This window comes from Ips typographus, linkage group LG1 (assembly GCF_016097725.1).
Source record: "Ips typographus isolate SLU linkage group LG1, UJ_Ityp_2.0, whole genome shotgun sequence".
Classification (NCBI taxonomy): Eukaryota; Metazoa; Arthropoda; class Insecta; order Coleoptera; family Curculionidae; genus Ips; species Ips typographus.
In genome coordinates this window covers 13,000,607-13,020,759 of record NC_138422.1, presented here as the reverse complement: position 1 = coordinate 13,020,759, position 20,153 = coordinate 13,000,607, and the positions used below count along the sequence as shown (strand labels likewise).

At 35.0% G+C, this 20,153-nt stretch overlaps 3 protein-coding genes across 4 annotated transcripts; 1 reads left to right on the top strand and 2 right to left on the bottom strand.

Annotated features, from left to right (window-relative positions):
• Nucleotides 1–422: 422 nt before the first annotated feature.
• On the bottom strand, nt 423–6,198 carry lark (RNA-binding protein lark). Of its 2 annotated transcripts, XM_081995228.1 has the most exons (5): nt 6,047–6,173; nt 4,257–4,334; nt 3,363–4,040; nt 771–1,126; nt 423–716 (listed from the first exon to the last, which is right to left on the bottom strand). In XM_081995228.1, exons 2-5 carry the CDS (start codon nt 4,290–4,292, stop codon nt 668–670), a joined length of 1,119 nt encoding a protein of 372 aa, XP_081851354.1. In that variant the 5' UTR covers nt 4,293–4,334; nt 6,047–6,173; the 3' UTR covers nt 423–667. The 2 variants fall into 2 exon arrangements, with proteins under 2 accessions (XP_081851354.1, XP_081851362.1); XM_081995236.1 differs by lacking the exon at nt 4,257–4,334 and having other exon boundaries at nt 6,047–6,198.
• A 332-nt stretch (nt 6,199–6,530) lies between these two features.
• Nucleotides 6,531–18,358, top strand: Vps11 (vacuolar protein sorting 11). The gene is made up of 18 exons (XM_081982974.1): nt 6,531–6,686; nt 7,692–7,763; nt 8,513–8,686; nt 8,741–8,949; nt 9,001–9,169; nt 9,222–9,311; nt 9,372–9,604; nt 9,657–9,987; nt 10,072–10,238; nt 12,922–13,193; nt 13,247–13,423; nt 13,548–13,713; nt 16,989–17,130; nt 17,190–17,427; nt 17,483–17,648; nt 17,705–17,824; nt 17,882–18,067; nt 18,116–18,358. The coding sequence occupies exons 1-18, from the start codon at nt 6,672–6,674 to the stop codon at nt 18,303–18,305; spliced, it is 3,117 nt and encodes a 1,038-aa protein (XP_081839100.1). The 5' UTR covers nt 6,531–6,671; the 3' UTR covers nt 18,306–18,358.
• Nucleotides 18,359–18,409: 51 nt separating this feature from the next.
• Nucleotides 18,410–19,552, bottom strand: mRpS21 (mitochondrial ribosomal protein S21). Its single transcript, XM_081983179.1, has 2 exons — nt 19,302–19,552; nt 18,410–18,589 (listed from the first exon to the last, which is right to left on the bottom strand). Exons 1-2 carry the CDS (start codon nt 19,446–19,448, stop codon nt 18,473–18,475), a joined length of 264 nt encoding a protein of 87 aa, XP_081839305.1. The 5' UTR covers nt 19,449–19,552; the 3' UTR covers nt 18,410–18,472.
• Between the last annotated feature and the right edge of the window lie 601 nt (nt 19,553–20,153).

Sequence of the window (20,153 nt, the reverse complement as noted above, 5' to 3'; positions counted from 1 at the left end):
TTTTGAAACTACATCAAACGGCTATTTCAGTTTTTTTTAATTACATAACAGTAGTGTGATTGTTTTTTCTTTGTTTATTGGGTGTTCTGTTATTTTGGCATTTTAAAACTAAAAATAATGTCTTATATAGGGTACGGAAAAAGGGGCGACCAACACACTTGACCAGGTAGTTCTACACCAAAAATAAGTGTGACAAGTCCCTATAACAGTTTTTCGAAAATTCAATATTAACGATTTAAGGTTTTAACAAATTAAAAAATTTATTTAAAGCAAAAAAGTACAATTTTTTTAATGGGTAAAAATTGTTTTAGCGGGCTGATTACCAAAGCTGCTTCTTCGCCAGAATGTTAAATTGATCATTGTTCATTTCCAGAAATTGTTCAGTAGTGTGAGGGAAATTCAAGTTCAATAAAGCAAAACAATTACTAGGAAATCTAGTTTATTATCAGATACAATTACTATTTAAATAAGCACTTAATATCAAAAGTCATCCGGTCACTTAAATTTAAAAATACACGATACAACTCACAAGATTGGGATGGACAATAAACCTAATCAACATAATATACGTACATCAAAATGCATTTTTCTTTACCATGCACATTTACAAACGCGTATAATCTTTTAGAAAAAATTTATGTAGTTTTTTTTGTCATTTTTAGGCTTATCAGTAAGGTGCGTACCTCCTTGGCGGAGATGGTCCACGAATCGGAGGTCTACAAAAAGGAACTTTTATTACTGCTTTACTTAAAACCAAGACTAATTCTTACCTTCTATCATCAAAAGTATCTCTACTAAAATCTTCGTACATACGACTCATCCTCGAACTGCTCAACGAGCTAGTAGGAGGCGGGGAACGCCTGCTGAACATGGCGTATTCACTTGAACTCCTAGAGTATCCGGACTCGCTCAATCTAGAGCTCAAACTGGCGGAGGACGCTCCTCGAAGTCCGATCGACGGCATCGGAGGTAGAGGTTCGCGCCTTGGCGGCAATGGAGGAGGTAAGAAGTCTCGGCTGCTTCTGAGGGCGATTTCGCTACGTGTAGGAATGCTGGAATAGCGGCGCTCGTATAGGTCGCGAGCATCTTCGGGGAATCGTCTGTCATAGTAACCATCGTAGGCATCCTAAATGACGAGTTAACATTGTAGAAGTGAAATGAGCTTTGTAATAACAGAATTTTGCAATTTTGGCACACAAGTTTTATGTCAATTTATAAAGAACACAGAAAGTTTAGTTGGTTTTGGAATAGGTAATAGGTAGCCACTTGTGTAGGTAGTTTTTTGAGGTTATATATGTGCAGTTGAATGGTAGAAAAAGCACACGTACAAGAATGCTTTATGAGCCCTCTTGTGCGTCTCAATCAGTATATTGAAGTACTTTTGAGATTGGGTTTTGCTAAAATGTATCAACCGTTAATGATGGTTCAACAGCTAAACTTTAAGGTGATAAATGTTTCATATTTAACACCTAAGTAAGTAAGAAGTTATAAATAATTCAAAAATGAATAAATTAATTATTAGTCAGTTAATAAACTTTTATGTAAACCTCGACAACAATCACGTGTTTTGGAGACACTACAAACGCCCTGCTCGCCTGACTTTTTCAGTCAAACAGGATGGAAAAAACTATAGACGCATTCCGTTTTGACTGGGAAGAACGTTTAGACGAACTGTAGAAAAAATCTGGATGATTTGGCTTAATTGTTCTGCTCATTCGGACTGAATTGATAGAGTGTGAACCCACCTCTGGGTGCACATAACTTAAACTAGAGCATCTGCATATTGTCCAATAATCAAGATTTGAAGACAGCAACTACAAAATTACATTGCCGCAATTCCATTCGTCATAGTTACTCCGAAGTTACTGTCCAGAGTCACAGTCAAATGCAAGTTAACTATAACAGTGCTAAATAAATCCATTTTATTGATTATAACTCCGACAACTTACGTTACCTAGATATATTCCGAAGAAAACGGCTTTCGACCTACAATGGTCTTTCTGCCAATGTTACTAAATGCCAATGTAAAACAATGTTTACATAGTTAAAAAAAAGTTAATTACTCTACAAATAAACGGACACAAATAACAAAAATAACAGAACGTTTAACGAAAATACAGGCAAAATGGAAAGGCAACCCCCACAACTGGACAATAATAAACCTCCTCTCCCTCATAAGACCAACTAGACAATCTCGCTATGCCTTTCCCCAATATACTCTGTTGGAGCATTTTACCTAAAAACCAGACTAATTGTTAATTTTAACTTTTTTTTGTAAGACAACTTCCGTTTTTTTGCTATTTGTTCATTATTTAACCTTCAGAAGAATCTTTAATAATCAATTTTTCATTATTTTTAGTACTGAGTACTCCTGCATGGCTTTATCATTAAATAATTTAATAATAGTGCCTCAGGACTTGCTATAAGATCCAGATAAGTATTTTAAAGTAAAGATTTAGTAGATTTGATTATCACAGATGACAGTAACCTAATTGCACACAAAGATTACATACAAATGCAAAGAAACAAGCGTTGTTACCGATTAATGTAAATAGGTATGTTTGTGGTCTAAAGGAGCAGACACACTTCATAGAGCTATACACCATTTGATAACACGTATTTGGAATGAAGAAACAATCCCATCGGAACCGATTGCGCCTATAAAGTCCTGAAACATTACTGAGCCGAATAGATCAACTGTTCTGGATAAGACAGCTACTTGAGAGGTGCTGGGAATTGCATTTCAAACATTTTCACTGACAATTTTTCCCTGAGTTTACTTACAAAGTTAATTCAAGCTTTTAGATTTTCATCAGTGTAAATCCAATTTTCCCATCAATTTCTTCACAGCAATTAATGAGGTAACCACCGTCAAAATGACATAAACTAAGATTAAAGGTTATAGTAAAGTCTTGCATCAGAACCCCTTGACAACTTGTTGATCGCTCCTTGTTCACTATTAAATATCATCACATTTTAAAAATAATAAAACTTGTGTACCAAAAAAGTGACGATTTTGACGTTACAATATGTATTCTAAAGGAAACCAATCAAATGACAGTGCGTCTTCTGATTTTATGGGAAGACTTACTCTTAAAACAAGATTCAGTATATCACCTAATCCTGTACTAAAAAAAAGCATGGATTGCCCCGTAGAAAACGTGGATAACTTAGAATAATACGTAAAGTTTATCGGGAGTGTGATTTGTTTCCAAGCTTAAGGAAAGCAGGTAAAATTGATAGTTCAACTGGTCAAAGTGATATTGAAACCTACTTTCCTGTACTTTGTTAACAAACTTGAGACTAGACCAGTGTAAATCCACATAATCTGACAGTGATGACTAAAATAAATCGCGATTTACCCCAAAGCGTCCCATCATCCGGTCGCGTAGAAACGGCGGCGGCGGCGGTGGAGGATAAGGGTCGCGCCCGAACATACGTTCGCGGAACCTATCAGGACCCATGCCCTTAGGACACTCCTTCGACCAGTGTCCACCTCGACCGCAACGATAACATTGTTCAGGATCGCCCATTCCCGGTCGCTGTCGAACGCGACTAGTGGAAATTTGTACTTTCATCGGTTGACCATCGACCATTTGACCGTTGAGGTCTTTAATCGCTTCATTCACGTCTCCCGAGGATTCGAGATGAACGAACCCATAATTTCGCACGATGTCGCATTCCACGACGGTCCCGAACTTTTTGAACAACTCCCGGATCTGAGGTGCTTTGGTGTTATCGGTCAGATTGCCGACGAAAATCTTGATTGTGGGAGTTTGGGGCGCTTTGCGGCTTTTGGCGGCCTCGCATTTCATCGACTGGCCATTCAACATTTGTCCGTTAAGCTGCTGAATAGCCTCGCGGCCCTCCGATTCGTTTTCCATATGGACGAACCCGTAATTCTTGACCACGTCGCATTCCACAACTTTTCCGTATTTCTCAAATAAGGGACGTAGATCCGACACGCTGGTTTTCTCGGCGAGGTTTCCGATAAAGATTTTGAACGTGCCCGCGCTGCTAAAACCCGGCATCTTGTCCGCCTGAAAGTCGAAACTCGTCAAACAAAAACCGTGCGATCATTATTTCTTCTGAAAATCGATAACTTAAGTAATACAATTGAGTTGACCAAAATCAACTCAAAAATGAGATCATTTAATTGAGCTAAGATGTTACTGGTAGGCAACCTACAATACTTACTTTTGCCAAATACTTATTTTGTAACAACTTTCATTTTAATAATAGTTTAAAATACATACGGCAACGGGTTCTTTCACACTGTCATTCTCAGGCATATTGCAGCGCGCTGGGGGGTATCTAATTGGAATTTGCTTGGCCTACCAGAAAATTTAAAATGGAGTTGTCAAATGTTTTTAACTTTGCCCAAAAACCACAAAATGTGGTTACTACAGTTATTCAAACAGTACTTTATACAATAGGTAGAGTAATTGTTATTTTTCTCTTACAAAAGCTGCAGTGCACATATACTGAGATATAACCATCCATGCTTTTGATATGAAATTCTTAACTACAATCATTACAGGATTTAGTGTTATTTTTAAATATCTATTCTGGACAGAGTGATCTAAAGGTTAAGGACCAATGCCAATCAGTGCAGAACATAAACTAGTAACAGGATTTTAAATGTATTATCCTAGGATGAAGAAAGAAAAAACTTAAATATTGGTAAATTGCAAAAATGACATTAGTGCATTTTTCTTCTTAAGTATGTATGGATCTTTTTTCACAGTTAGGTAGCCCTTGGTACTGTGAATAACTCTCATTAAAACATATTTCCAGTATCTATTCTTGATCAGAAGTTAAATGGTTTTCATATAAGGATGACACAAACAAGAAAACTATTTTTTGATATAGAACTATTGACAAATGAACTGATTAAAAAACAGACTCAAAGTCACATGTTCTGAAATGGTCTATAAATGATGAGATGACAATTATGGTTAAATGTATGTCATATTAAAGTTACACATTTTGTATTTTTTTTACCTTTTGTTTTATTAATATTAATATAAACATTTTAGTTTAATCTTTAACAGCAATTTTTTAGTTTACTTTATATGTAGGTATATGTGTATGTATATATATTTTTTTACTATACAATGATTATAAAACTATATCAGCCTAGAGGCTGATATATCAGTATTGGTTGATCACTAATAGAAACCACATATGACACTGTACCATTCTTATGAAAAAAAGGGTGTCTATTTCAGTCATTCTCCAAGTATTATCCTGAATTTGTGAAATCTGTCTTGACTTTCCTAGGGGAATTTACAAATTTGAAACAAATCATTAACTTCATTATTTTCAAAAAATACAATTTTACCAGTATTATAATTTGTTTAGTGCTGATTTAAAAAGATAATTTACAATGATAAGAGTAAGAAACTGTCATTGTAATTTTTTTCTGTCCTATAAGATGGTAGGATTTAGTTTTTTCCGGCTTTTAGTTTTTATGCACTGAAGATGTTAAAAAAAGGTTAGGACAAATCCTGTGGTCGGAGTTAAACTAACATTTAACCTAAACCTGCTTCAAAAAAAGGGTGCATAGGAGACTTTAAGTAAATTCTGGGCTTTTAATAGAATAATGCTTTTTTTAATATTGAAAGCTGATACTTAACACAGGTTGTTCAAAAAATGGTTGTTAGAACCAAGAAAATAGTACTTCTGGTGACATTTTCTCAAAAAACAAACTGATGTATCTGCATCATCTTTTTTGAACAGTCTGTATTCTGTGTATGTGACATCTTGCATTGTAAATATACAAAATTCTGAACATTTAATTTAGTTCTGGCTTTTCAGATAAAGGTAAAATATAAGCTTGAACGATTTGAAACAGCATTTAGACACCGGAAAATTCAAATCTGCGAAGCAATCCCGTTGTAAAAGCATAGTGGCAGCGGCAGACATATTGAATAATGGATACCCACTTTGGAGCCCCGAACGCCATTGTTATAATCAAGAATATGTGCAAATAAAGAGGCAGAAACATCTAATACATTACCGTGAACTTTTCACACTACTTTACCTTTGTTTTCTAGTAAAAAGGACAGTTTTCAACCCGTTTTGAAACACAAGGCACATACACAGAAAAACTGAGAAAACAAAATGGAACTAGTGAATATGGAAATGGAACGGCAACAACATGACGTTTGACATTTTAATGTCCGAATGACATTTATTTTGATATTTGCAATTTGCCGGTTTATCATTTCTAGTATATCACGTGGTGTGTTATAATCAAACCTAAATCAGATCACGTGATGAGACGTCAAATGACAAAATTGCCACGTATCAAAACCGGAAGCAGAGGTCGCATTCGCTTTCACACTCCATGGAGCGAGCAGAGCGTTTTTGACGTCACGATGACGTAATTCGGGAAAATCATAATTTGACCAACTGATAAATTACATCATTGTGACGTCAAAAACGCTCTGCCCGCTCCATGGATCATGGAAACATTGAAAACAAATGCGGGCACTGTCAATGGACAAATGTCCTCAAATTGGAACAACAGCTGACTTTGACGTTTAACTTTGTTTTAGACTGCAAAGGGTGTTTTTTGTTTTTATCTGTTTAAAGTGTTAAATTTTATAATGATAAGTCGATAAAACACTACTCCAATTCTAAATTAAATAGTTTATTTATTTACAATGGCGTTTTTAGAAGTAAGTAATTAATTGTACAATAAATTTCAGAAACTTTCTTTACTAGTCAAGAAAGTATCAAAAACTAGTCCCAAAAGTCTAAAACACCCAAAATAATAAAGTCTGTCTAAAATTAAACCTAATTTTAATAGCGATTTTTTTACTTAATTATTCTGCAATTTGTCTAATAAACATATTGGAATTTGATGAAACATGTTATGATTTGAATAAAAATAAACATTTGCTTTATAAGTGTTTGGAAAATTTAAGTTAAATACTCCTTGGAGCTTTCATTTGAGAGATTTTAGAAGTACTACCAAATGCTCAAATGATTCATTTAATTATCTTATTTGAAAAGACAGTTTTAACAGATCAACTTTTAATCCTTTTTTAGCATGTTACTGCTTTTACAAGTATAAACTCTTCAATTAGACTCCTCATGCTTCTATTATGACTTGGTTAAATTAATATTTAACCGAATGTTAATACAAGCAAATTCTGTAATGCTACTCAGAAATTGAAAGATTTAAATTCTCCACTAGGTATATTGACACTGAAAAAATGCATATGATGAATACAGCTAAAATAAACGAAACTTTTCTGGTTCATTCAAGGATTTTTAATATGTTTTTTGATTGTAGTATAATTTTGTAGATTGAATATCTACTTTTAGATTAAACACCCTAAACATGAACTTCAATTCAAATGCAGGGGACACACAATTTTCTCCACAATAAATTTATTAAGCTTTCTAATCTGCAAAGGGATCATTTACCATGTTTTGAGCACATTCTAAGTACTCATCTACAGAAGCTTAAGGAAAACTATAACAATGCCCGCTGTATTTCTACAGGAGATTTGTCTCCTGTTTTTGGGGAATTGAAATGGGTTTTACTGTCTCCCCCTTGTAGAAAAACACCCTTTTTGTAGTTTTCTTCCTTTCAGAAACATGGGTCAATTAGTAGCTTAATAAATTTCCTGTGGAGAGAAATTTAAGACTAATGATTGACTTAATTCTTTTTCTAGTGGCGCAAATTTCAATTCTTTGATTTGAAGCCTGATTTAGATGGCAGTCGCAAGCTTAATGAGCTGTCCAAGGTAGGTAATTTGACTAGAAATTAAATATATTAAGCACTACAATAAGGCATTAACTAGAGATACAAAATTCTTAGAAAATTGTTTTTTGGAAAATTTTCTCCAAAAATTGATTTTGCCAAGAGAATTTAACGAATTTTTTGAAAATAAGGTATTAAATGTACATCAAAAGCACCAATTCAGGAAATGGAATTTGGAAATTATAAAATGACAAGTAGATGTGTTTCTTTACAGCTCCAGGGTACCAAATTTGACTGTAATGCTTTTCCACATGGAAAGGTGGAGTAAAGTTTGAAAAACTGACATTCTTTCAGTTTGGCCAGACTTTGAAACACTAAGATCACTCCGTCCAAAATTCCATTGTCTTAATTGTTGCAAAGCCATACTTTTTATTTTATTTTTGGAATCTATATGAATTTTTATTTTACCGGCCATTTAGTTTGTTAATATTTTGTTAATAAAAATGTATTTCACAAAATAATATGCTATTCTGAATTTATTTGCAAATAAATGTATTAAATTTGAAGACAATGCTTTAGATTTCATGGTAAAAAGCAAGCAATTATTTCTGTAAGTTCTGAGAACATTTGTAAAAGAAAATTCTCGATAACTTTCCGCTTTCCCTAAATTCTTCCTGGAGAAAATTACCTTGGGCCATTTCTAAGCAAAGACAATAATGTCTAAGCTTAACACACATAAAAGAAAATACCCAGCAATTTGGTTAGGGTATACTTAACTTTCTATTTTTTTAGGATTGTAAAATAACAAGTTCATCAGCTGGAAACAACCATTTAGTGTTTGGTGACTCCCAGGGACAAATACATCTAGTCTCAAGGTCCTGGCACATAACTACTTTCAGAGCTTATGAAATATCTGTTGATTCAACATTCCAATTACGAAACTCACCATTATTAGTTACTATAGGAGTATGTTTTATTTCTTTTCCTCACAGTTTTGTGATTCATTGGAAATTGTTGTAGTATGATGAAGAACGAGATAGAATACGAATTCCTTTGTTAAAAGTATGGGATACAAGTAAACTAGATAAAAATGGCACACCTTTTTGCCAGAGAACCACTCGAATTAGTGCAGGATCTTATTCATCAGCTTTAGTGAGCACTTTTACAGTCCATGACAATCAACAGTTGATGGCTGTGGGGTTTTCAGATGGGACTTTATTACTTTTCAGGTTGTCAGTTAAAATTCACTTTTATCCTGTTATTACTTGAACCATTTTTAGAGGAGATATCGCGAGAGAAAGGGGCTCTAAACAAAAACTGTTTAAAGAACTGAATAATGAAATAACTGGGTTGGCTTTCAAAGTGTCAGCTAATCGTAGTTTTCTGTTTGTTTCCACTTATAAAGATGTGGTGGTGTATAATATTTCACAAAAAGATAAAGAACAAAAGGTTGGTTGCGGGGATTACATAAATTTTTACTAAAATTTAGCCTGTTTTGTAGTACCACTTAGACTCTACAGGTTGTGCTAAAAGATGTAGTGTCTTGGCAGAATCCACACAAGAAACCCATTTTATGGTAGCCTGGAGGGATGTAAGCAACTTTATTTTAGGAGGTTATTAATTGATATTAATTTTGTTAGTAAATTTTCAGGCTATTTATTGCTATACACCTGACGGGAGAGGGCCATGTTACCCGATAGATGGAGAAAAAGTAATGTTGGAATGCTTCAGGAGTTACTTAATTATTATTTCAAAAAGTACCCGCTTACCTGCACTAACTAGCGTATCCAACGAATTTCCTAGTCCTAATTCAGAGGATACAATCACAGTATTAGATATACACAACAAATTTATAGTTTATCAGTATACAATGCCAAGTATAAAGTAAGAAAAGTGCTTTTGTACAAATGGTAAGGTGTATAATCCTGTTTTGTAGCGCTGTTTTGTACGAGTGGGGCTCCTTTTTCATCATAGATAAAGACTTTAAAGTGTATCACTTGGACGAAAAAGATTTACAGTCCAAACTTTCACTCTTATTCAAAAAGAATTTATACGACGTCGCCATAAGGATTGCCAAAAGCCAACAATACCACTTGGATGGATTAGTAGATATTTTCAAGCAATACGGAGACCATTTGCACGATAAGAGGGATCATGCAGGTGCCATAGAACAGTATACAAAAACAATTGGAAAACTGGAACCTAGTTATGTTATCAGAAAATTTGTTGATTCCCAACATCTGGAAAAACTCATCATTTATTTGCAAGTAAGTTGGAATTTAGCCGTAAAGAAGGATTTATTTTAGTTTAGTTTCTCAGCTTGTTTTTGACTAGTATAAGAAAAATTGTAGGCTTTGCACAAACAAGGACAGGCAACCGAAGATCACACTACATTGTTATTAAATTGCTACACCAAACTAAACAATGCAATCGGTCAGACTGATAGTTTGAGGGATTTTATTTTGTCTAAAGAGAATGACTTAAACTATGACGTTGATGTGGCCATTAAAGTGTGCCGGTAAGTTTGGTTTAGTAACCGTAAATATACAGAGTGTCCCAACCTGTTCTAATGTGATTTTCAAAGAAAAAAATTTGTTTGTAAGTCAACATTTACAAAGTGTTAAAGCTAGAGCGCAATTTTCTGTGGCATGGATTTTCACCGGTACTGGGGTATTTTTCATTGATTCATAGTATTTGGCTCTTAAACAAAAATCATGAACACAAACATGTCAAAACGGAAGTTTATAACAAACACCTTGTAATCAGAAATTAATTTGTTTGCAGAAAAAAATAAACCTACACGAAGTACAATTTGAAAACTTGGCAGCATACAATCACTTAAAAGCGAGTTAATAGAGTGTTGTAAATCATATTAAATGCTTGTTTATTAAATTGGACAGTCGGGACTTGCATCTGTTTATTCTAAGCATATTTCAATCTGCTAGAGACATGAAAATTATCAAAATCTTCTCCATGAAGCTATAAAATGACAAAACTAATACAGTCAGGTAGGATTTTTGACAGATATAAAGCTGTTTCCTTTGGAGTTAGTTCCATCTGTCAAAATGCTGCAAACTGTCAAATACTAGTTTATGAAGCTATAAAAATAAAGAAAAAAACATGCTCCAAAGCAATACAGTTGTAAATCATTTTAAGTAATTTTTATGGGTTTATGAGTTGCATTTTGCCGTGGTGACTTGATCTAAAAATGTTTTAAAAATCACAAAATTCTATTAATTTTTAGATCAGCTAACCCATGTTGAGTAGACGTAATAATTGCATTTTAAGTGAACACTCAAATGATTTGCAAAGTATACAGGGTGATGCACGGTGATGGTATATTAGAAGTATCTAGGGTCCAAACTCTCTTTCCAAAATATTTTGGACTTAACGGTGTTGCCAGATCAGTCAGAAAGAACACCAACTTTTGATTTTCAAATAGAACACTCTGTTTTTAATCTCATTTTTGAATTCCTCGCAAGAATGCTAGTAATTAATGTTAATACTTCCCTATACCTATATTGCACTGTTTCTTAGATATTTTATAAAAATGGTGAATTTGTAAGCAAAACGGTGGTCTAAACTTTAATTAAATTCTCAAGTTCTGAAAGGTTTGCTGATATGACCTTCTGTCCTCAGTTAGACAATACTACATGGTTGAAAAGCCCAGAGACAGAATATGAAAAAAACCTACCGAGTGGTCAAAAAAACCTTTTAGTCGGACAGATAAAAAAACTGCAAAAAATCCGTTTTTTAAATGATCCATCGGTGTTTTATGGCTACATTAAATTTAGAACAATTCCATGTATACATTTCCTATACCTAACTTCAACCGTTTCTGACTTATTAACAGTTTTCCCTTCTCTTGGTCAAAATAGGGAATACGATTTTATACGCACTTTAAGGAAAAACTGTTGATAAGTCAGAAACGGTTGAAGTTAGGTATAGGAAGAGTATACATAGAATTGTTATAAATTTAAATGTTCTTTTATTACAAACCATAATACATGGGTGGTTGCATTTAAAAAAACGAAGTTCTGGCAGTTTTTTTATCTATTCGACTTAAAGGTAAATATTGACCACCCTGTAGGTTTTTTCATTTTCAGTCTTTGAATTTTTCAACCTTGTGGTATTGTCTAACTGAGAACAAAAGGTCACAAAAGCAAACCTTTCAGAACTTGAGAATTTAATTAAAGTTTAGACTACCGTTTTGCTGACAAATTTACCATTTTTATAAAATATCTAAGAAAGGGTGCAAGATAGGTATTGGCGTTTCAAGATAAGAGATACTCCCCCTGGTGATTCAGCATTCCAGCTGTCATTTCCCCGTTTGTGTACATTGATTTTGGTTAGAAATTTAGCGCTGGTTTCATAAATATGAAGTGACAGTGTCATATTATTTATAATGTTAGGTTAGAAATGGGTTGCCCGATTTTAGTTCAACTGGCGCTGCAATCTTAACTTGAAACGCCAATAGGGTAGTATCAACATTAATTACTAGCCTTCTTGCGAGGAATTCAAAAATGAGATTAGAAACAGAGTGTTCCATATGAAAATCAAAAGTTGGTGTTCTTTCCGACTGATCTGGCAACACCGCAAAGTTCAAATATTTTAGATAGAGAGTTTGTACCCAACCTAGGCCTCACTCCAAATTTCAACGAAAAATATCATCAGTCATTCTCTAGATACTTCTAATATACCATCAGCGTAAATTAGAGAAAAAGTTCGCAAAACCTAAAAAAATCATTTCAAAAACAACTAAAGTTTAAAAAAAAACTCTTGTTTGGTGAGTTTAAAAGTTTTTTCTCAGAATTTGTAAAATCCCATTTTTTACTAACTAAAGGGTGGTTCAAAAAGAGCGCTCATCTCCCTTATTTTAAATCGTCAGCCATTTTGTGGTTAAAAAAGCATTTATAATGTTTATTAAAGCTTGTGCTGCTTATTGATGGTATAACGCAAATACAAGACTTGAAAACTTATAATTTTTAACATAATAGACTTTCGCTTATTACAATACGGTACTTGTTGTTTCACGAATACTTTTCATTCAAAATGACAATGAATTACTGATTCTTTCATATTGTCTATTGAACTATTTAACTGGATATCAGAATATCAACATCAGTTCAGAATAATAAGGGACACTCTGTAACTTTCAAACTGAACCCTCTTCAAAATTATTTAAATTGTTTTCTTGACAGTCAAGGAAATCTTGCCGAAGCCTTGATGCTAGCTAAAAAACACGAAAAACACGACTGGTACATAAAAATTCAGATCGAAGACCATCAAAAGTACTCGGACGTTTTGGACTATATCTCCAATTTAAAATTCGACGACGCGGATTTTTACATGAAAAAGTACGGTCAAATTTTGCTGGAAAAATTACCGGTGGAGAGTACTCAGTTCTTGAAAAAACTCTGCACCAATTACAAACCGGAGAATAGTCCTTTAGTTACAGAGAATATGATAGCAGGTATACCAGTCAAAGTGACAAAAATAAAACAGTTTAGAGGTAAATAATTGCAGGAAATTTCGATATAGTATTGAAATCCGAGCCGGAAGATTTTATTCATCTTTTTCTAAACAATTCAAAGTGTTTGGTGGAGTTTTTGGAACATTTAATAGCCGAAGGTTGTTTTTTAAGCGCTTCGGTTTATGGAACTCTACTGGAAAATTATTTGCGTGTTTGGTCTGATACTGAAGGTAGGTTTTGACTTAACACGTAAACTTTGATTTTTTGTTAGTTCAGACTAAATTGTTGCGATGTTGCTAAGTGCGATATCACCTTTACACTGAAATAAAATTTAAAAAAGTCGTTTTTCTTTAGAAGGAAATGAGAAAAATAAATTGTCCCAAAAAATCGTTGAACTATTGCAAAATCCGGACGTGAAACTTGATAAACATCACGCTTTAGTGGTTTGTGACATTCACTCATTCAGTGAAGGTATTTTGTACCTTTATGAGGAGCAGAAGTTGTATCAGCAAATTTTAAGGTAAAGTTATGTTCTTCTCTATTTAATTGTATGTACGTACAATGGTTAATTTGAAATCGTAAATGGTCGATTACATTCTTAATCCAGGCAACGAATGCTCAAAAAAGCGTATAGAGGGAAATGCTTGGAACACAAAAAAAGGGGGGTTTGAAAGTCTCATTTTTCTGATTTTTGCTTATATCTCGGAAATTATGTGTCCTACCGACAAGACCTCAAATAAAAGCTGCTTAAATTTGCTACAAATTTTATTCCGTAAAGTTTTTTGATATCTTGTAAAGTTTTCGAGATATCCGCTCTTGAAAGTGTGCAATATTGAAACATTTTTTTTTCTTCACATTTTCGCTCTTTTTGACCGGATAACTCTTTAACCATGCACCGAAAAGCTGAATGCTGGCTGTAGGGTTTGTTGGTAAGCAAGCAATGGCTAAAATGGTCAATTCAACACTTTCTATAAGATCAAAGTGACTCGAAAAGACCGAGCTCTTCCTCTTTTAACAGTAAACTCATCGGTTCAAATCAACGACGAAAAGATTCCTGTGGACCCATTCTTGATATTCCGACTTATATCCAAAAAAAAACAGACGAAAATTTAAAGCTATACATGAAATACGAATTAGCCCCGTTCCCATTAGCCTCATTCAGTGAAAGTGGGATGAGAAAAGCGACTAAGTCAGCGTTGTACAAACTATTCAACACTGCAACCAAGGATGTACATGTCGCACAGCTACAAATCGTAGTTGACGGAGGGCTTCTCCTTCATAAAGTAATTTGGCAAAGATGTGCAAAGATATCGACAATCTGCAAGAGCTACATCCACTTTATCACAAAGAACTACCACCGAAAGAGATGTACTGTAGTCTTTGACGGTTATTCGTCATTCATCTCAAGCACAAAAGTAGCAGAGCAGCAAAGGCGCTATCGACTCAGGAAGTCTGCAGACATCTATTTCAGCGAAGACACCGAGATAAACGTCAAACAAGAAGATTTTCTGTCGAATCAATTCTCATCAACAATGCTTAAGGTGAAGCTTGAGGACAATGGGAGTAGGACCCTTCAAGCAAAAAGTGATGCGGACGTTCTGATTGTGGATACGGCTATGGAAATGTCGGAAATGACAGCTGTCTGCATTGTGGGAGAAGATGTCGTCCTTTTGATGGCTAAAGCTGATGGGTATAAGGACATTATTTTTATCAAGCCTGGACGTGGAAAGATAGGATTTACCCTTATTCTCGTCTCAAGAGCTTCAGCACCAAGGTTTCAAGGACGTGCTGTTTTTGCATGCATTATTATTTATTTATTTAGCGTATGGCGTCTCGACACATTCAAGTATACAACTATAACAAATATAACAAACTTAGGTAAATTTACAAACAAACATCAAGGTTATTTATATATTCTATCGCATCTGGCGTTGCAAGCAGGAACTCCTCGGGGCTGCCTTGGTATGATCGATGGGGGCATTCCTCTATTATGTGTGCAATAGTTTGGACCTCTCCACAATCGCATGAGGGGGATGGTAGTTTTCCCCATTTGTTTTAAAAGATATGCACATCTGCCATGTTGGGTCCTAATGCGGTTTAATGTACACCAGGTTTTGCGTGGTAGATTGAAGCCAGGGGGGCTTGCTGTTATGCAGGGCAAGTTGCTGTTTGGCTGAGCTCTCGACCATTCGTGCACCCATCTGCTTGTGATGTTAAACTCAGTATCTGTGGCAATTTTTGCGGTGTTTGTTGGTGGTTTTCTAGAGCGTAGTCGATTTTTGTTGGCGTCTTCTATATAATTATGTATTGGGAGCTCTATGTTGTTAAGTATCTTCTTGTATTCGTTTGTCAGCAAATTGATTCGGCGTAGATGAGGCGGTGGAATGTCGCTTAATACCGGTAGCCATTGAGTTGGGGTGGATTTGATTACGCCAGCGATCATTCTCATGGTGTTGTTCAATTGCGCATCTATCTTTTTCACGTGAGCACTGTTAAGCCACACTGGTGCGCAGTATTCCGCGGCTGAGTAGACAAGGCCTAGGGCTGACAGTCTCAGTGTGGATGCTGATGTTCCCCATGTCGAGCCACAGAGTTTCTGAATAATGTTATTTCTGGTCTTTAATTTTTCCGCAGTGTTAGTTAGATGTACATTAAAGCTTAACGTTCTATCAAGAGTGATACCTAAGTATTTTGGGTTTTTATTGTGATTAAGTAAGGTGTTATCAAAGCAGACTTTAAGTTTTCTATCAGCCATTTTGTTATTTAGATGAAAGCTGGTTACTTCTGTTTTTGAAGCATTAGGTTGCAGTCTCCATTTTCGAAAGAAACCTCCCATCACGTCCAAGTCACTGGTAAGATTTTCTTCGGCTTCTTCCATTGACTTAGTTTGAGTGGTTAGAGCCCAATCGTCGGCGTAGCCAAACTATTTTGATGTTGTTTTGGGCATGTCCGCAATATATAGGCTAAACAACAATGGCGAAAGTACTGATCTTTGCATGCATTTACTGGATGCGACACATCTTCCGCATTTCGAAAAAGCAAGGTCGCATTTGCGAAGTTGTATCTGAAGTCGCCAGAGATCCAAAAAGCGTCAGCAGTTTTTTCAGATTCTTCCACTACCACCGCCCAAGTACAAAAGGCAGGTGAAACCTATATGTTAAAGTGGTATGGAGCTTCAGCGAACGAGGTCTCCCTGAATGCCTACATATACAAGTCAGTTCTTGAAATCGGTGGCCACCATCAAACCTGATATCTCTTGTTTTCCTCCCACCGAAGGAGCAGTAAAACAGCATTCCCTCATAATATTCCATTAAGTTCAGCTGTGGCTAGGAAATGACCTGCCTCCTCAGATGTATGGGTGGAATATTGAGAACAACTGCCTGGTCCCCGTGCACAGTGAGCTAGCAGCTGCACCGGACGATATTCTTAAAATGATTTTCTGCCGTTGCACGAAAGACTGTGCCAGCGCGTGCGTGTGTGGCTGCAAATAGCAAGCCTCAAATGTTCCCAAGCATGCCAAAATTGCCAGGGGAACTGCCTGAATGGGGTCCCTCAAGTTGACTCCGAAGATGAAGAGGATCAGGAGGATCCTATGGCCGTTTCTGTACAGGGGTCCGATGGAGAAGATGATAGCGAAACAAAAGATGAAAACGAAGATCAAAGTCCTTCCCCCCTCAAGAAAGCAAGAAATTAACCGAATTATGTTCCAAGCATTTCCCTCTATACCTTTTCGTTGCCTGGACTATCGTTAACATTTACTCGCAAAGGGTTCAGTAATTTTTAACTTAAATATAGATATCACATTGCAAAAGGCGATACAAATGCAGTATTAGCTTGTTGCACCCGTTTCGGACATCAAGAACCCACACTTTGGGTTCAAGCTCTTTGGTCCTGTGTTAGAGACAGTAAACAACCTCCGATTGAATTACTCAATGAAGTGAGCATTCTATTTTACACTTGGTAAACTCAAATACCTCAATATTTTCTTGTCTAAAGGTCTTAACTGTAATTGCTAAAGAAAAACTATTTTCACCGCAATTGGTGATTGATGCCGTATGTACGGGAAGCGCAGAAATCACCTTAGGACACATTCGGTCATATATCAAAAACGAATTACAACAGGAGATTAAAAAAACTCAGGAAATAGCCGAATTGACAACGAACTACCGGAAGGACACTGAAAAATTGAAGAAAAAACTTGAAGAACTCAAAACTGGAGTAACACAAATTCAAGGTTACTTGCCACCTAGTTTTCTAGTAAGTCAAGTGATTTTTTTGTTTTTTTGAAGGAGCTCGATGTGCGGCCTGTCATCACGCCCTTGAATTACCCACAATTCACTTTTTGTGCAGTCATAGTTTTCATCAGCACTGTTTTCAAAGCTTTTCTGATGATCCTACTGAATGTCCCACGTGTGAGCCAGAAAATAAAAATTTGCTAGCTCTACTGAAAGCCAGGTATTACCAATAACACCCTAACAAAAGATATTCAATTGAAATATGCTAATTTTAAGGGAGCACAGTAAAGATCTGCATGAAACTTTCCACTTTCAACTGGACAAGGCTCATGACGGTTTTTCAGTTGTTGCTGAATATTTCGGTAGAGGAGTATTCAACAATTACAATATTTTAACGTAAGTCTGACAGAAAAATCCACAACACTCTTGCAAAATCGTAAATTTGTTCAACAGTGATGATCTACTGGCTAAGAACATGCGATTTCCTTCATACCCGGACAGTAAACTGAAAATAAACTTGTCCGAATCACCAAAAACAACCACCCTAAAGAAAGTTGAAGATAATCAAGCAGAAAACAAACAGTCCAGCTCATTTGCAGACAGTTTCTCTGAAAGGAAGGCAATTTCACAAAGATACAGGTTAGTAACTTTTTTTTTCATTCTTCTTTCACTATAGTCTTTGTACAGGGTGTCCCAAAGTTCAGACAAGGTGTCACATAGTTCAAAACGGTCTGAAAGTTTGGCTTCAACCAACCCGTTTGAAGATGATGATTATGATGAAGAAAAGAATCCATTTAGAGATGAGGAAGAACTAGATGAAAACAACCCATTTAGGGCAGATTACAGTCATGATAAAAATTTAAATCCTTTTGAATAATGCTATCACCAAAGTGTAAATTATTATTAAATAAATGTTATAAATGCTTTGTATGTGGAATTGTTTGAATTATGCTTGGTGGTAGTCAGTGAAGTTATTTTAAATATTATCAAAATTCTATATTACAAACTACATTTATCTACAATTGTTTGGAAAGGCTGTTTTTTTCACAGGCATCCAGGAAAAGGGTCGGTTCGGTTTTTTCGCAACACGAAATTAATTTTCCTGTCCATATCTTCATTGTAAATTGACTTGCATATTTCAAAGTTGATTCGACGACGGACCTGAAACAAAACAAGTGTAAAGTTGCTGCTAATTAAAGTAAAGAATGTAAGGATGTTTTATTATAGTAAAAACAGATATTCAATTTTCAATTCCAGCTGCAGTATAATAATAATCTTCCTTTATTTCAGAGTGGTTATTTAAAAATAAAACAGCCTCAAAAAGAAATAACATAGAGAAAGTTTCCTGGCAAATATTTAAAAAGTATCAATATACAATTTGATACTTATACAATATTTATTTATTAACAACTATTTATAAGCTAATGGCATCTTAATTCCCAACAATGAAGTTTTATTGGTAATGCTAAATAATTAATACTTTTCCTAAAAAAAAATTATGTCTATTGAAATTTTTCAATATAAAATTTTTCTAAATCACAATAATTGCATAACTCCAAAAAACAGATAAATACATACATTCTGTTTTTTTTTACTTTGAAATGTTGTCTTTCTTGTCTTTGACTTTAAGGGCAAGATTTTATTTTTGTTGTTTTTAGTAAAAAACAAAACTCAACGTAATTCAGAGGGCCACAATAATCGAGACAAAACAACAATTTAATGGATTGAGCCTTCTCAGCTCTCAAAAATCTTGTGATTGTAATAAATTACTTTGAAATTAAAACAGAACCAATAACTTTACATCACACCCTTAGAACATCTTTGACCTGCACTGCATTATATTTTGGTTTACGTCTTTAGTGTTTCAACTTACTTCAAAAGGTTTTTCGTAGTACCTCGTTCTGCGGTACTGATCCAGGATGTCCTCTTTGCCCAGGATTCGATTGAGTACTCTACAAGCTGCTTCTACATCATTGTTGTGCACAAACACTGTTCTAGCAATGAAGCTTCTGTGTCGCATGATTGTAAAATTACAGGCAAAATATGATATTTCAAAATTAAATTGTTTTTTTTTTGTAATATTATGGTATGACCTAAACTAACCTAACAACTCTAAAAGGTACAGACTTTTAGCAAACTGTCATTATCAGCTGTTGTCTGTTTTATATTGGACGTAGGACAAAATCAGGTTAGAATCGTCGTTTGTTTCCATCTTTTTAGAGCTTTTTGATTAAAATACTAGTTATTACTGTAATTTGAGTTGAGATCTTTGTTGACAAAGTCCTTCTTCTGTATTGTAGTTGAATATTTTAATCGAAAAATGCAGTATAAAAATGGGTTTTCCTACGTAAACAACAGATTAACATACTAAACTCAATTTTTTACATTTTGTGCCGCCATCTTGGATTTTCTGGAACCTAGTGGCAGTTAACGTCAAATTGACCGTTGTAATTAAATTCACGACCCTCCAGAAACAGTAAATATCAAGTTTCATTGGTTGAATGCTCACGTGACTATGACGTTTTCTGACTTGTGGCCAATGGATGTATCTATTTCTATTTCTCTGATTACTAGTTGGAGATTCTCTCTGCGAACAGACCTAATGGAAGGCCAATATTTCATAATTTACGTTTTTGCCTTGTAACTCCTTCAGAAGGCCGTTAACGGCAATAACATCTTAATACAATCCTGTAGAAGATGAAATTTCCTACAACTTTTATTATTT